At 46.5% G+C, this 16,851-nt stretch overlaps 1 protein-coding gene across 1 annotated transcript in view; it reads right to left on the reverse strand.

Annotated features, from left to right (window-relative positions):
* Positions 1-16,851, reverse strand: part of LOC121281504 (multiple epidermal growth factor-like domains protein 9) — a 328,993-nt gene that overhangs the window by 175,522 nt on the left and 136,620 nt on the right. Inside the window, exon 3 of the mRNA XM_041194448.1 lies at positions 10,709-11,386. Coding sequence (XP_041050382.1) covers positions 10,709-11,386 — 678 coding nt within the window. The remainder of the gene's footprint in view (positions 1-10,708; positions 11,387-16,851) is intronic.

Consider the following 16,851-nt stretch of genomic DNA (forward strand, 5'->3'; position numbering starts at 1 on the left):
CGTGCTAGTAGTCTGCCCTGCGCATGCTGTAATCACGTGTACTGCCATATTTGTAATCGAACGATGACAAACAACTGATAAGAGGCCCGAAAAGAAAACAGAAAATGCTGGAAACCCTGAGCTGGTCACTCAGCATCTGTGGAAAGATTAGATGAGTTAACATTCCAAATGTTGATCTTTCTAGAGAACTAGAAACAATTACTGACTAACAGCATTTGAATCTATTAGCTTTGTCTCTTGCCTATGTTAGAAAAGGTTTACCAAAGTGCATTTAGCAGATTGCCAGATGTTGTACAGTTGCCTGTCTCTAAGTAAAAAAAAGGATACCCAATGCAAAAAAAACCCTGCCAAATGAAAATCGAATAGTTAAGAATGTTGCAGATAAATCAGTTGTGAATTTAACTTTGTTTCTCAGAGATGTTATAACCATCTCCCCTCTCAGGTGGATGCAAAAGATCTCACAACCACAACTTTGAAGGAGAACAGGGGAGTTCTCTCTGGTGTCCTGGCCAATATTTATCCCCCAACCAACATCACCAAAAGCTGATGACTTGGTAATTATCTCATTATTGTTTGTAGGAACTTGGTGTGGACAAATTGGCTGCCATGTCTCCTGCATCACAGCAGTGACCCGAGGTTGTGAAGGTTGCTACGTAAATGTAGGCTCTTTATTTTCCATGCTGCAAGTACCCAACTAAGTCCTCTTGGTGTTGAAAATCTATTGAGCAAGGTGGCTTACAATGGCTGTAACCTGTTTTATTAATTGGAAATTACCATGCAGCTTTGGCTTTTTGGAATACTAACACAAGGATAGGTACAGCTGGATAATGGTTCTGATTGAAGCTTTCTTTATGTGAGGCCCTTAAATCCACAACATAATGGGCACTGTAAGAAGGTACAAGTGCTGAAATAAGATATAGAAATGCTAGTTCTCGAATTAAATGTTTTAAAATTGCTCCAAATGTCACACGCTTAATAAATATTCATTGTGTCAGATTCTCTTGAATGGCAACTGCTGCCAAGGAAAAAAGTTTTAAAGCAAATTGTCCTTAAATTGCATGTTGAATTTGAGCTGCCTCCAGCATATGCTGCAAAGGGTTCAATTCACTTCTGGTCACTGCTTTAATGTGACTGCAGACCAGGGCACATCCTGTAAGTGTTACAAAAAGTACACTGTTCACTGTTTCTATTCCTCTGAAGGATGTGACATTCAGTCCATTCAAGAAAACAAAGCTGCTCCTTTTAAAGACCCAGCTACGAAATACAATTCACAGAAGGGCCCAGTGAACAATCCGTGTTTGTGGTAAAGGCAAAAGCAATGTAGTGGTTTGACCATGCGCCAGGAAGTCTCATGACACCATTAGGAATAAGTGACATTATTCCTAATATGTTGAATTTAAAGAACAAAAGACTATTTACAGCAATCAAAGCTGTTCAGAACTTTCCCCAAATTTACATGTTTCCAATTATTTTCCACAATGTTCAATTTACCTACTAATGATACCAGTGTTTGGGCCCAGGAATTAACTTTGCAACTTTAGGAGGAAAAACAGCGCAGTCAGTGGCACATTCTGTCCTTAATGCAGGGCAATGGGCTTAGCTGTAGCTCAAATTAGCAAGCAGTGACATAAACCTTCAACTGAAACTTCTAGAAGTTGCAAACTTCTAGCAGACTATAACTAATAGAAAAGTTTTTTCTTTCTGCAATGGTTATGGAAATTGCAGCAGAAATGGAGACAATCTAGCCTGTGGAGCAAGTGCCATAACTGAAGCGACACTGTTAAATTTCATCTCCCTGAACTTTTGTGAATCCTTGCCATTAATCCATGTTCTAACATTCCTCCAATCCCTTTTAAATAGTATTGGTGCCTGCCATAATAGCCACATTGTTATTTGATCTCTCTATGTGATAAATTCTTTTGAAACCCTCTTCTTTCCTTTAAGCACTTTGTAATGTCCTGAGGCTGTGAAAGGAGCTATATAAATGCAAGTATTTTTCCTTTCTTTTGATAATGTTGAGTTTTTGCTCCTTTACCTATCAATCAATGAAAACAATCTTTCCCTCGTAACATCTAAGACTTTTCATAATTTGAGAAAAATGTGTCTGATCCTTCCGTAGCCTCCATTTTTAGTGATGAAACATTTTGTTTTTAGAGCCTTTCCTCATAGCTACAACCTCTCACTCCTGGGCCAGGATTTTACAGCCCCGACCGGCCGGTGGGATATTACGGTCCAGCCAAATTGAATGGAGAATTAAATAGCTCACCGCATCCGCCAAGGGGAGACATGCTGTGGCAGGGGCTGTAAAATCCTGGACAGAGTATAATTCAGCTGAATCCTCATGGCATCTTTTTGTTGACTTAACAATGAGGTGATGTGGCAGCACACAGTAATCCAATTGGAGACTAACCAATATTTTATGCAAATTCAAAATTATGTACTTGATTTATATTCGTTGCTATTCTTATGTATAAAATGCACATCTCCATTTTTGTTCCTGATAACTTTTTCTTCCTGAATTCCAACCACACAACCTTCTGATATATCTGCACTCCTTTAATTGTAGCCCCTTGAGCATCCCCAATTTTAATCGCTCCACTATTGGTGGTCTTGCCTTTATCTGTCAAGGCCCTAAGCTCTGGAATTCCCTCCTTAAGCCTCCCCACTTCCCATCCTTGGTTTCCTCCTCTAAGACGCACCTTAAAACCTACCTCTTTGACCAAGCTTTTGGTCATCTGCCCCAATGTCTCATTATGTGAGTCAATTTCAAATTTTGCTTTATAATGGTCCTGTGAGGTGCTTTGGAACATTTTATTCCATTAAAGGCACTGTATAAATAAAGTTGTTGAAACTATTGTTGCTTATCATCTGTACTCTATCTATTTCATATTAGGCTATCTCCTATTGCTGGTCCATGGTTTGAAATGCAATGTTTTTCAACCAATAATCTGGGTTAAGTCTCCTTTCATCTCTCTGGAAATAACCAACCTAATACTTTGAAAACAGATTTCTTTTTAAGTTGTCAATCTGAATCTAATCATGTTTATGGTCAGTATTTTCCAAGTGTAAGCTGCCTTCAAAAAGAAATGTATCCTGCTTTGTTACCTAGTGCCTGATCTGACACAAACATCTTTCTTTGTTGGGCAGGAGGCAACTTGATTTAGGGTACAGTCCTAGATGCTTTGTAAGAAACTCTCCTCATTTTTGACTGATGAAGTATGTCTTATTCCAGACCACATTTGGATAATTAAAATCCTCCTTAATTACAACTCTTTCTACTGCAAACCTCTGAATTCCTTACAAATCTCCTGCTCAATTCACTTCCCATTATTCAGTGAGTTATAATCTACTTCTGAAACAGTAACAAATCCTTTATTCTCTTTTTCCAACAAAATAAACTTTTCATCCTACTGATGTAATCAGTCCTTGATTAATGAAACCAGCCACTTCCTCCTCCATCCCTGCTGTAAAAATTGTAGCCAAGAATATGTTAGTGCATTCCCACAATTGCATGCAACTATGGGATTTTCAGAACTTCTGTAAATAACTTCCAGCAGTTTTCAACAGTCTATTTCCGAATTAGTAAAATGTGGCACCTTTCTGTAAATTAGTAATGTCTCTTCCAGCCTGGATATGTGGGCTTTATTTTCACTGTTCCTGCAAATGTTCTATTTTACATAAATCTGAATTTGAAACAATATTTTTGGATATTGAAATCGAAACGCTGGACTTGGATTTAAAGGCCAGGATTTTAAATAGGCCAGGCGGGCTCGATGAGAGCGGGAGTGGGGTGGGGGGGAGGTGGCGGTCGGGAGCCTGACCACTGGCCGTGATCGGGTCCACGCCGCCATTTTACGCGGGCGGGCCAATCAAGGCTTGCCCAGCGTAATGCGCATCTCCGGCATCAGTGTGAAGGGGGGCGGGGGTTTGCGGGAGCTCAATGTCCACCAGGTCCAATGATCCCTTGGCGGCCTATTCAAAAACGGCGCAGGCAACCATGCGAAGGCTGCCATTGACTTCGGAGGACCGTTGCCATGCGGAACATCAGTGCTCAACACGGCAGGTGGGAGGACAGATCAGCAGGGCAGTCGGCCCCGCGGTTTTCCAATGACTGTCTCGCTGCCCACCGGGAGGAGATGGCAGCACGCCGGGATATCCTAGACCCCAGGGATGGGAAGAGGAGCCCCCCCCCCCACATCACCAAAAAGGTTTGGGAGGAGGTGGCATCCAGGGTCAGCTCCCATGATGTGGTGAGGCGCACATGGCGCAGTGCCGCAAGCGGTTCAATGACCTCCTGCGATTGGGAAGGGTGAATACTCTGTTGGCATGGGTCATTTTGCAGAGCAGTTAGGAGCGACTCCCCACCCAGAATCTGAAAGTTCTTAGTGTGAGTGGCAAATGTCAATGAGGCAGCATTTGGGCAAGGGGTTGAGCCCTGGCTGCTTGGAATGAGTGTCTTGTGGCTCCAGGGCCATGATTTGGCAGAGCCCTGTGAGGTATTCCTCGGGGGGGTTGGCCAGGCTTTAATGGTGCTGCAAGTACAGGGTGGACTATTCAATGCTCCTCTCTCCTTTCAGGAGAAGACAGCCCACAACAATGCTGAAAGGTTGCAGACTGGCAGAGGAGCGCCCCACCTTCTAATCCTGTCCAGATACAAGCAAGAGGGACTGGAGCTGGAGAGGCGCCATGTGCCTAGGTCAACTGGCTGAGGTGAGGTTGGTATGCCACAGGAAGGTAAGAATGCAGTGCACTGAGGTCAGAATGTCTGTTATAGCAACCACTCCACTGTTGTTTCTGTATAGATGTGAGCCTCGAACATGGAATCCCCATTGATAATGCAAAGACGAGGGCACCCTGATCCAAGTGCCAGGCTTACACAGTAACAGTGTAACAACTTCAACATGTCCTTGTTCTTCCTTTCAGGCTCACCAGAAGCCTGTCAGGGTCAGGAGCCTGAAGGTCCACCACTCACCCCAGAGGACCCAAGACGATATAAACACACCAGCGTCACACTCTCTCAGCCAGGCAGGCACCAGCGCAGATACCAGCACCTCAGCGGGCATTAGATCAGCAAATAGTATCTCGGTGCACAGCGGCGAGGCTACTTCACTTTCGCTTGAGGTGAAGATAGAGGCAGAGAGTGCCCAGGATGCCGGCAGTCGGAGGATTGCTGGGGGATCAGGAACATGCTCAGTCGGAGGCTGATGATGGGCCGCTGGGGTTGTCCCTGAGGCAGCAGATGCTGGAAGTCCAGCAGGATGTGCAGGAGGATCTGGCGGAGATACATGAGGGAATTTGTGCCATGGTCTTCATTGTGGAGGAGTACATGCAGAGCATGAGCAATGCAACGACCCTCATGGCCGAGCGCCTGGAGGAGCCTCCTCCATGGAGAGAGTGGCGACTCTCGTGGAGAGGATACTCAGGGAACTCATTCAGGGATTCCTGGGGATGCGCTTGGACCTGCAAGCTCTCACGCCAGCAATGACCTCAGGTGGTCAGTGTCAGTGTGGAAGATGGATTGGGCTCCCAGTATCCCAGCTAGGTGCCCATCCATCAATGGTGAGCAGGAAAGTCCAAAGCAACCTGACTTTGGCACACGACCTGCTTGTCGTCTCTGCGGGCTCCTCTGAGGGTGCTTCGAATGAGGGCAGCAGCTCCTCCGCCCCTCTGCCAGTGACCATGGCATCCAATGATGCTGCGGCGACTGGGGAGATGCCAACCGTGCTACTGGCCGCTCCCTCCCAGGTGGCGCCAGCACAGGCTCCACAGGCCAGAGGACACCCGCCAAGGTCATCGAGGCCAACAGAAGCAGGTTGTCTCCAGTGCTGGTGCCAACAAGGAGGGAGCACCTAGACGTAGCACCCATAAACACAAACTTAAAGCACCTTAAGCACAATACAGGCTTATCAGTGGTGATATTTTTTTGCCCCACTTTTAAGTTAGTTATTCGTAGGTGTGATGGAGAACAGCTTTCCATTTAATTTGTTTTATGTATGCCAGGCACCACACCATTAAATGTGCTTGTGTGCAACAAGCCTCTGGGTGCTTTATTAATTCTGCAGGTGAAGGGTAACCCATGATGTTATAAGTGACTTGTTTGACATTGAGCTTTACTGAAATGGCACATGGTGCATGTTGTTCACCAAGCAAATGTTCTGTCAGGTATCGATATGGAGCCTGCAGCCCTGGCATGTGGTGGTGGTTCGTCCTTGGTAGGCTAGCTGAAGGAGCATTGGATCAAAGACTCGCAGGGGTCCCTGCCTCTCTGGAGGTTGCCCAGGTCAGGGTCTATCCCCTCAGCGTTCTCCTGAGCATGCTCATTCTCAAAGTCACTACTAGACTCATCATCTGCAGCCAGAGCATTTGTGTCTACATCTTCTTCCTCCACTGCGTTCCCCCTTTCCAGCGCCAAATTGTGGAGAGCGCAGCATGCAACCACTATCAGTGACACAGGATATGGGTGCTATTGCAGCGCACCCCTGAGCAGTCCAAGCATCGGAAGAGCATCTTGAGAAGACCGATGGTTCTCTCTACCACCGCCCTTATGGAGGCATGGCTCTTATTGTACCACTGCTCGGCCTCTGTTCTTGGATGGCGGAGAGACGTCATGAGCTACCTTTTGAAGGGATAGCCCTTGTCACCCAGCAGCCATCCATCCAGCTGGGTGCAGCACTGAACAGCACCTGGGAGTGTCTCAGGATGTAAGCATCATCGGAGCTAACTGGATACCTTGCACAGGCTTGTAGAATCAGCATCCTGTGATTACACACTATCTGCACGTTCATGGAGTGGAAGTCCTTCCTGTTGACGAAGGCACTCAGCTCACCCGCTGGTGCCTTGATGGCCACATGTGTGCAGTCAATTGCACCCTGGGTGAGAGGGAACCCTGCAAGACCTCTGGCTCGCTCTGCCTGGCTGGCATCGTCCGTACGGTAGTGAATTAAAGTCAAAGCACGCCTGAACACAGCGTCTGTCACCAGCTTGGAACTGTGGACAGCTGATTGGGAGACTCCACAAAGATCACCCACTGATCCCTGGAAAGAGCCAGAGGCATAGAAGTTGAGGGCCATTGTGACCTTCAGCGCCACTGGCACGGGGTGTCCACCCACACAATTGGGGCTGATCTCAGGGCTGATCATCTGACAGATGGAGGTCACTGTCTCCCTTCAGAGGCAGAGCCTCCTTTGGCATTGCACCTCAGGCATATTGAGGTAGCTGCATCAGCGCCTGTAAACCCTGGCAGCAGGATAGTGATGTCTTCTGCGGCCCCTTCCACTTTGGACTTCCTGTTGGCCGTGTGCCTCTTGTGCCTGCGCCTCTCCTCCCACAGGTCACTCCCCTGGAGGCTGAATAGGGATGCCTGGCCTCCTCCCACTTCTGGCCCTCTCTTCCTCCTCGGAGGAGTTGCCTCCAGCGAAGACAATAATCCCCATTCCCAGGGTAAGGGAAGGCTGTGTGATACCTAGAAGGCCCCAAGTGTCATGACTCCTCCAGAGTCTTGAACTGAAGCCTGTTATTTCTGTCAAAGCAGCTCTGAAGCGAAATGAAGTTGTCCTGTTCACAAGCAAGCAGCAGCAAGTAATAATCTAAACTACTAACAACTCGCATTAGCGAGCCCACTCCCCGTCTTATCCTGCCGGTGGATGAGGTTTTTGAAAATGTCCCCTACCCGCCTGCCCGTTGTGCCTGTGCGACACCCTGAAAATCGCACGGGCAATTAGTGCCTCAAGGGCCTTAACTGGCCCGTTAATTAATGGCAGGCGCGCCTCCGTCCTCATAGCCCACCCGCCTACCGAAATATCGTGATGGTGCTCAGTGACATCGGGACGCACGCCCGACATCACCGCCCGCCATTTTACGTTCCAGCGTGTCGGCCCGCACGCCGAATGTAAAATTCTGACCAAAGTCCTGATTCTTTGCGTTAATTGGCTCTGGGCGGGGCTTCCGCCCCTCACTTGGGAGGAAGTCCCACCTCAGGGAGCTGCCAGCCAATCCTGCATCATCAGAAGCTGCAGTGGACAGGACTGGGACTGCAAGCAGTCTACAGAATCTAAGTCTCGAGAGTCCAGGAACAGGTAAGTTTTGATGGTCTCAGGGCAGGGAGGGTAGGTTAGGCCTGGAGAGACGGACAGAAAGGGGTTGGGGTGTTGGTCGAGAGGCTAGGGGGAGCCTCCGCAGGGGTCAGACCTTTTTGTTGGGGTGGGGGGGGAGCTGGTGCTCGATGTTAAACGGAGGCTGCTGATGGAGGCACCCCACCCATCCCACCTCCCTGTCTACAAACCCACTGGAGAGGGAATGCTAAATTCTGCCCTTTGTATTTTTGTAATTACACCTCATCCTTTCTGGATTGTGCTTATTTGAACGTCCAGTTTGACATTCCATGTTAAACTTTTGTATTTGAAGTCTGTGACTCGAGAAATGGATGAAAGTTGTAAGATACCTTGAAGATTGATCCATAAATGGACCAATTTTAATGAACAACATGTACAGCTATTCTGATTTAGCAAGAATTTTTAAAAAATGTTTATTCTTTGTGGAAAATTCATCAGTGTTGCCCCAATTTTATTTATTCTGGATGAGGCATTTGGCACATGAAAAAGTTTTGAAGTAACAAGTGGTTTTCCTAAGAACAATTTACTTTTATAATTCTTTCAGTCATTTTGTCCCAATATGCATTTTGTTTCTTCAGAAGATCAGAGCTGTCATAACTCTCTGACCATTGTGCCTATTGTTGCTGTATGTTGAACCAGCAAGAGCGTCACTGAGATTATTATTTCTATCCCATGGTGAGATCGTGGGGTAGAAATTCAGCCAGGGATGAAGAAGCAAAACGGGTGGAACTGGAACAGTCGCCCATTATATGCAGCTTCTAATATTCAGGTCCACTACAATTAATGAGATTAAATGCCAAATGCTGTGTATAATGGGCAGTTGATCTGAAACCACCTGCTTCTCACCACTGCCTGAGAACAATTTCTGCCCCAGTGTGTTTTCATGAAATATCTTACCTAGTGGCCCAAAATAAAACGAGCAATCATCAGCGTGGCTGGCAAATCAAGATGTCGGGCGTTTTTTTTTAAAGCATTCGCCATATAGCAATGGCACTAATCAGATTTGCATGCACGTGCTGAGCAGCTTCTATTGAGGTCAGTTGGCTAATCTGAAAATGGGAAACACATGGATGAAATTTTCCCCTCGTATTAAGAATGAAAGAAAGCTTCAGTCCCAACTCAACTGCTGCACTTATTGAAAGTCTAAACCAGGATGAATTGCAGCTCTGTTCATTTTCCTTAGCAGCAATGTTTAGAACATAGCATCAAACGATTCTTGGATACAGACTTGAGTCCACAGCGAAGTGAGGTTAGATTGTAACTTCACATGAGGCAGAGAGCCAGCCAGCTTAGTTGTTAAGGATCAAACTTTCTGTCCAAGCTGACAACAAGGACGTTTTATTTTCAATTGCAGCAAAAGTAAACACTTTAAAAAATTATTACTGACAAATGCTTATTTACACATTGATGAGATGTTATATTCATAGATATTCACTAATGGGCCAGAATCCCATTTCCTGGCAATATACAAGGACAGATTCATATATATCACTACATCACAGATATACAACACACTGCGATTATTCAGTATTTAGGCTGGTAGTTATTGGGAGGGTGTTGGTTACAGAACGGTGTCTCTTCAAGAAGTCTTCATAGTTTTTAGTAGGTTAACTGTAAGTATTTATTAACATGTAGAACTGTTTATACTTGTACAGTAAAGGGTACAGGCTAGGAGCTATCTCCATGCTTTTCCCATCTCTACTCAGGACCACAATAACCCCTGGGTCTGGGTCATGTGCCTTATATCACTCTGCGGGAGGTACTGTACTCAGTCCCACATTAGCCCTGTATGTGCCAGACTCTTATACTACACCTCCCCCAAGTCTTTATCCAAGATTTCTGGAGTTACACTAGTTTAGTGCACATTGTTATCAGTCTCAAACATTTACATTGTTGTTGACACATTGTTGCTATTATTGCTAATACTGTATTAGCATTATTCCAACATTCTCACTACCCCATTTCCCCCCTTCAAGGCCTTGAATTTATAGGTTCAGGTGATCTGAGGCCTTATAACCTTTCCATATCTCATTCACCAGTCTGTCAGAGGAATGGTAGGCTCTGTTGTTTCCTGTTCTTCCTGTTTGCTTGAGGTTGGACTGGCATTTGGGTGTCTTCCTTGATAGTTTTCCACTGTGCAATGGGAGTGGCCAGTCTAGGGATAGGGCAGAGACTCCTCCTGTTTCTTCTGACCCTGCCCTCTGCCATGCCAATCTGGTAGGACTAAGGTTGGTTCTTGTTCTATCTGAGGACCATACCTTCTTTCTCAACGTATGTGATCCAGACCTTGTCTGTCTGCTGCAGCTGTGGCAAGTGTCTGGTGCAGTGCCTTCTGTTGTAGATGGGAGCTTGCTTCTGTCTGTAAGACTGCTCTTTCGTTTGGATGTATAGGTAATTTTTGGTCACCAGCTCTGGCATTAGTTTATTTTGGCAGGATCCGAAGTTTCCTGCCCATCAGGAGCTCGAATGGGGACTGGGAGCATTGTAAGGGGCTGGGCCTGTATGTAAGCAGTGCGGTAAGGAAGTCCTCACTCTTTTTCAGGAGGGCCTTCACCATGCAGGCCCTTCGTTCCGTTTCTCCATTTGACTGTGGATACCTTGGAGAGCTGGTGCGGTGATGGAAGCATGTGAAGTATGCCTTGGAGAGCTGTGGGTCATTATCAGGCATGATCTCATCCGGGATGCCGTGGTTCACAAACATATCTTTTAGCGCTTTGAAGACTGTCGCTGTGGTAGTCGTATAAAGTTGCTTTACCTCCAGCCACCTGGAAAAGTCGTCCACCACTATCAGGAAGGATTTGCTATTGTAGACAAACAGGTCTATGTCCAGCCTCTCCCGGGGCCTGTGAGGGAATTGCATGGGGGTGAGGGGTTCCCTTTGATCCTGCCGGCACAGTGCACAAACCTGGCAACTCGCAATGGTCTCTTGTATCGCCTTGGAGATGTCTGGACACAGGGCGGTGGATTGGGCCTGGGTCCTGCACTTAGTGATGCCCAGGTGACCCTGATGTATTTTTTGAAGGACATCTAGCTGCAGGAAAGCAGGGATGGCCAGCCATTGGTCATAGACCAGATGGTCATCTATAACTGCAAAGCGGTTTTGCTGCACCCTGACAGCCCCGCAAAATGTCTGACATTGTATGCTGGAATATCTCTGGTGCTGATGTGATCCCAAAGAGCAGGCGGTGGGAACAGAGTCTGCCAAAGTGGGTAATGAGTGTGGTGAGGGGCTGGGAGTCCTCATTGAGATGAAGCTGCCAGAATCCACTGTGCATCTAGTTTTGAAAACACTGTGCTCTTTGAGAGTTTAGTCAGACTCTCGTCCACTGAGGACATGGTTTGAAACACTCTGGCTATGGCCTTGTTGAGCTGTAACAGGTTGATGCAAATGCGGAGGGACCCGTTTGGTTTTTGGACTGGGACCATCCCAGAGCACCGTGTGGTAGGTTGTGTGACTGGAGTGATGGCTCCCATGCTCACCATCTCTTCCAGTTGCTGCTGTACTTTCTTTGTGAGCGAGTGGGGGGACTTTTCATGGAGTGAAAAGGTATACTGGTCTGGCATCATTTCTCAGCGTGATCCTGTACGCATTTTTCAGATGGTCCAGTCCTGTAAAGAACATTGGCAACTCACTTTTGTACTTGGGGCCAGGTCCTCGATGGTTGACCTCATCAATCTTTTGCAGGAGGTTCAGTTCGACGCAGGCATTGCAGCTTAATAGAGAGTCGTCCTGGTTGTGGTCAACAAACAGGGTCACCTGGATTGCTTTGTCCTTATAGCTTAGTGTCGCCTGCAGTGTGCCCTTGACTGAAAGTATCAATCCTCCTGCCGCATACAGGGGCACCGTGGGTGGTGTCAGCCATTGGGACACAAGCCATGGTTCTTTGTCCAACAGGATGGTTATTCCGGCTCCTGAATCTATTTTACATTTTATTAGGTGCCATTGACAAAGATGTCTGCATTCCAGAATGCGATGCCACAATTTTGACCTCACCCAAGAACCATGGCTGTGTATCCCCAGGGTTTTCGGTCTCGGCCTTGTGGATTACTTGTGGGCATTCTGAGCATTTCTGGGGTTTTGACTTGTACAGGTTGCCATGGCATCCCATCCTGTTACAGTGAAAGCATAGGGCTTTACTTGCCCTATGATAATAGGATATCTGTGAGGGCGTTTCACACTGCAGCACTGGCAAGGTCACTCTGCTGGGCAGTTCGAGAAATTCTTTCCCTGACTTGGATTGTCGATGTGTCTTTGTGGCCTGATAAGCTGCAACTGAGGGTTGGCTTCTACCGCATGTTTTATTCCCTTCCCTTAAGATTGTCCTGTGCTGCTCATGGAGTTCAGACAGGTCTAACTAACTGGATTGCCTTGTCCAGGGTTAGATCCTCTTTAACTTGTAAGTTTGCAGACTTTTTGTTTAAGTCTGAAGCAATGCTGTATGTCAGGAAGCTTTTCAAAACAAGTCCCCAGCTATGTGACTGGTCTGGGCCTTGAGTTAGTCCAAATTGTGTTGGAAATGTTGAATAGTGATCCATGCTAAAAAAAAATTTACATACGAACGAGGAGTAGGAGTAGGCCATTCAGCCCCTCGAGCTTGCTCTGCCATTTGATCTGATGGTAACCTTAAATCTGCATCCTGCCTACCCCCGATAACCTATCACCCCCGTGCTTACCAAGAATCTATCCACCTCTGCCTTAGAAAATATTCAAAGATTCTGCTTCCACCGGCTTTTCAGGAAGAGAGTTCCAAAGACACCTAACCCTCAGAGAAAAAATTTCGCTTCATCTCTTGTCTTAAATGGGTGACCCCTTATTTTTAAACAGTGTATGTGCAGTTTTAAGAGCTTACAAGCTTTCAAGATGTCGGCGTTGACTCCGAGACGAAGGAATTTCCCCTGCTTGCTGGTTTTGGTGGGCTCCGCAAAATGGTGACAGCGCGCTTCTTGAAGAAGACTCTTAGCAATGGCTGCCCGGATCGGCTGTGTGCTGAAATCTATCATTCCGTGGTTTGCAATGACGAGTAACGAAGCATTTGAATTTAAAGTTATGCTTACCATTTTCTGAGCTGGACAGTCACGATGTTCCTGAGAGATTTAAATAATTTGTTCTTTTTTTCTTATCTGATGAATTCGGAGGCCACGCGTTGAGACTTCTTCTGGTGAATTGGGTTTTAGTGATGAGCTTTCCTTCAACATTGTCTCTGACACTGTATTAGGGAAAGGGTTCTTATAACTAGTTGCAGCCTGGAACTTGAAAAGATTTAGCTCACCACTGCAGACACTGTGGTCTCTGTACTCTGAAGCTGGACTCCCAAGGAAGGTTCAATGGAGTCTGCTACTGCAGTAAATATCTCTGCCTTCAGCTTCCAGGCCTGATCTCTGGAGTATTTTCTGGTGAATTTTCACTCCACCTTCAGCTTCTGTTGGGAGCTTCTCAGGTCAGCATTTTCATTGAAATTTTCTCTTAGTCTTCCAGCATCTTGGCTTGTTCAGCATTTTAACAAGGTTGAGGGTTTTTGATCCCAAACTGCTATCATGTTGGGAGGGTGTTGGTTACAGAACAGTGTCTCTTAAATAAGTCTTCGTAGTCTTCAGTAGGTTAACTGTAAGTCTTTATTAACAAGTAGAACTATTTGCACATGTACAGTAGACGCTAATACTCCATGCTTAGGTGTTTTCCAGACTAAAAAGTTGGTCGGAGCCTGCCCAGAAGAAAGCCAGCTACCCCGTAGAGAGCCAGCAATTGGATCAGGGTGAAACTTCCATCTCCATCTGGGGGGAAAGGCCTGCCTTAGACAACTTTTGGCCAATCTGATTGGCTGGCAGTTCTGTGGTCCCAGCAACTGAGTGGTGGCCACTGTTGGGATTACAGCCAGACCCCAAAGAAGAGGAGGTTATGGAAGCCGGGTTTAAGATAATTCTAGAGTATGGGCGAGGCCTGGTTGGCAGGCCCCAGCGAGAGATTCAGGGAGGTAGGGGGCTGAGCCGAGCTATAGACGCCAGGGGAGGGTTAAAGTGGGGATATGACCTTGGGTGGGGCATGTCTCCGATGGGCACGGGGGAAGAGGTCCCCCTCTTCTTGGTCGACACCAGCCTGCCCAGTAAAACCTGCTGGCCTACCTGCTTGGCTTGGGCCTCCCCTTGCCACAGGTAAAATAGTGGCAGGGGTTGGTTGAGGCATGTAATTGGCTTTAATCGGCCACTTAAGTGTCTCAATAGGCCAAAAGGAGATCGGGCGGCCCGAAGCCCAAACAGGCCCTGGAAACTGGGAGACAGGTCTGAGTGGGCGGGAAGGCACCAGCCAGGCTATATGCTTCATTTTGCGAGTGCTTCTGCCTTCAAGAACGCCAGCGGAGGACCATAAAATCCAGCCCAACAAATTTGCTTTGATATCAATTTTAAAACTGGTTAGATTTTTGCTTATGCTGGAGAGGCATCCCAAACCACACCAATTACCTGGCCTCGAGACCATTAGAAATTTTAGACTGAGAAAGTCCCATCGTCTGAGCCCTCCTCTTTGGCAGCCCTGCCTGCCAAAAAAACATTTCAAGTGCTCGCCCTTCCTCCTGAACACTGCATAACTGGATGTAGCACATGCCCCTTGCATCCAAATGATCAGTGCTGTGAAATATCTCTTTCCCTCATTTGTGCCTTCTTTCCATGGGGATAGGCAATGTCAGGGCCAATGTCTTTTGAGGCAAATTTACTTTCGAAGAGCTGGTTAAAAATTAAAGAAAGTAATCATTTAAAAGCAAAACATGTTGTCCTAATCTCTTCAGCTGTGTGTCTATTTAGAGAATTTCAGGCCTTTGAACCCCTATGTCATCCTATCCTTTGAGGCAAGGTCAGTATATGGTGATAGTTTGTAAAATCCTAAGTTGGCATTAAATATCCTTTATAAAAAGGTTTCACTCCAAAAAGATTTGTAGTTTCAAAATGCAGAAATGTCACTGCGGCAAAGATCCTTTGTGACGACTATTTTTCAAAGTAATATCCTCAGCCAGCACATTTGTGCAGGAAATGCAGTTTTTGGTGACACTGGAACCTTAAGTATCATGGTCTGATTAAATGGCGCAAGCAGTTGTTAGGCATTACATACTTTAATGTGAACCATTGTGACTAGCTTTAGGAAGTAATCTAGATTGGCAAGGGTTAAACCTGCCTCAACCTGTTCACAATTTTACCGTAAGGCCTAGTTCAGCCTACTCAACTTTGCCCCAGTTGAGGTCTTTAAGTGGCCAATTAATGTCCACTTAAGGGCCGTTTCCCATTCGGCCTCAATTTTCAGGCTGACGGAAGGAGTTCAGGGGCAGGGAGATGCCTGGTACATCACTCTGATCAGGCCTCGGGCGGGAAGGGGGACACCTCTCTCAATGGCTTCCTTTGCACGTCGGGTGTAACGCCCCTCTAACCCACCTCCCCCACCAAGGTCAGTCCCTCACCAGTGCTTCCTGCCCCGGCCTCTCCATCAAGACCCCCCCACCCCACTCTCCCCACCTCCCTGGGCCTCACCCCACTCTCCCCATGATGTGACCACCTGCACTAGCCAGGTCTGGACTTTGAACCTCGGGACTGCATGTAGTCCTATCCAGAGCTGCTACTGGTGCTGCTGGGACAATAGAGCTGCCAGCCAGCCTGATAGGCCAGTAGCTCTCTGATGTGAGACTTCTTCCTGAGTAAGGGGCAGAAGTCCTATCTCCAGCCAATGAAGGTACCTTTGAGCGTTAAATGGCTGCATGGCAGGCAGTATTGGTGGGGACTCAATGCATTCCCTGCTGACTCTTTGGGTGGCAAGGCAGAAAACCCACCATCCAAAAAATCCTGCCCTGAAGGCAACCTTCTTGCACTTTGGTCAAAGCAGAACAGTGTTTATGAATAAAGAAATTAGTTAATTTGTTCCCAAGAGGCTGCAATCTTCCCCTGCCCCTGTCAAATTTAAATTCCGCTTCTCATATTGGCTGACATCCAGCATCAGCTAGGAAAGTCAACAGAAATAATGTGAAGGGGTTAGCAATAGTGAGGAGGTAAATGCAGGGATCATGACAGAGCATTTAAAACATGTTAGATCTAAAATTTACTTTGGATCCAGACTGTGTAGTGCTCACTGGGGTTTTTTCAGACAACACTGCACTATTTCTCATGGCCCCCAACTCTGGGTGGCTCTGCTAACATCAAAGTCCACCCCACAGAGCAGCTGTCAACAGCACAAACCATGCTTCACACCAACATACTCTCAGTCAATATTTTGATTTCATGGGCTGGAATTTTACAGCCCCATCATGGCAGGGACAGGGCCGTAAAATGTGGCAAGCCCCATTGACTTCGGCGGGACCGCAAAATCCCACTGTCGTAAAATTCCACCCCATGATCTCAAGCCTCCCGATATAAATGTAATTCAGTTAATATTGTGTGAAAGCAGCCAAGCTGAAGGTCTGACAGGTACTTTGGCATATCGTATTGAGATTAATAACCTCTGCGGAAATTACATTCCTGTTTTATTTACTTCTAAAGGCATGTTTATGCAAAAGGATTCCCCAGAGTTGTCAGGTATTATCAGTTTTCTATTCAGATTCAAATGATATTTTTGCTGTGTGCTGTTTTATGATGCATTTTTTTTTGGAAGCGTGAAGGTCACGTTCTGCTGTCCTTCATTTCAAAATTGAATTAAGGGAGGTAAAGGAAAAGCAATCTTTTCTAAATTGCATTTTAAAATTTCCAACAACAACTAAAACTGAAGGAA

The sequence above is a fragment of the Carcharodon carcharias genome, chromosome 8 (genome assembly GCF_017639515.1).
Source record: "Carcharodon carcharias isolate sCarCar2 chromosome 8, sCarCar2.pri, whole genome shotgun sequence".
Taxonomy (NCBI): domain Eukaryota; kingdom Metazoa; phylum Chordata; class Chondrichthyes; order Lamniformes; family Lamnidae; genus Carcharodon; species Carcharodon carcharias.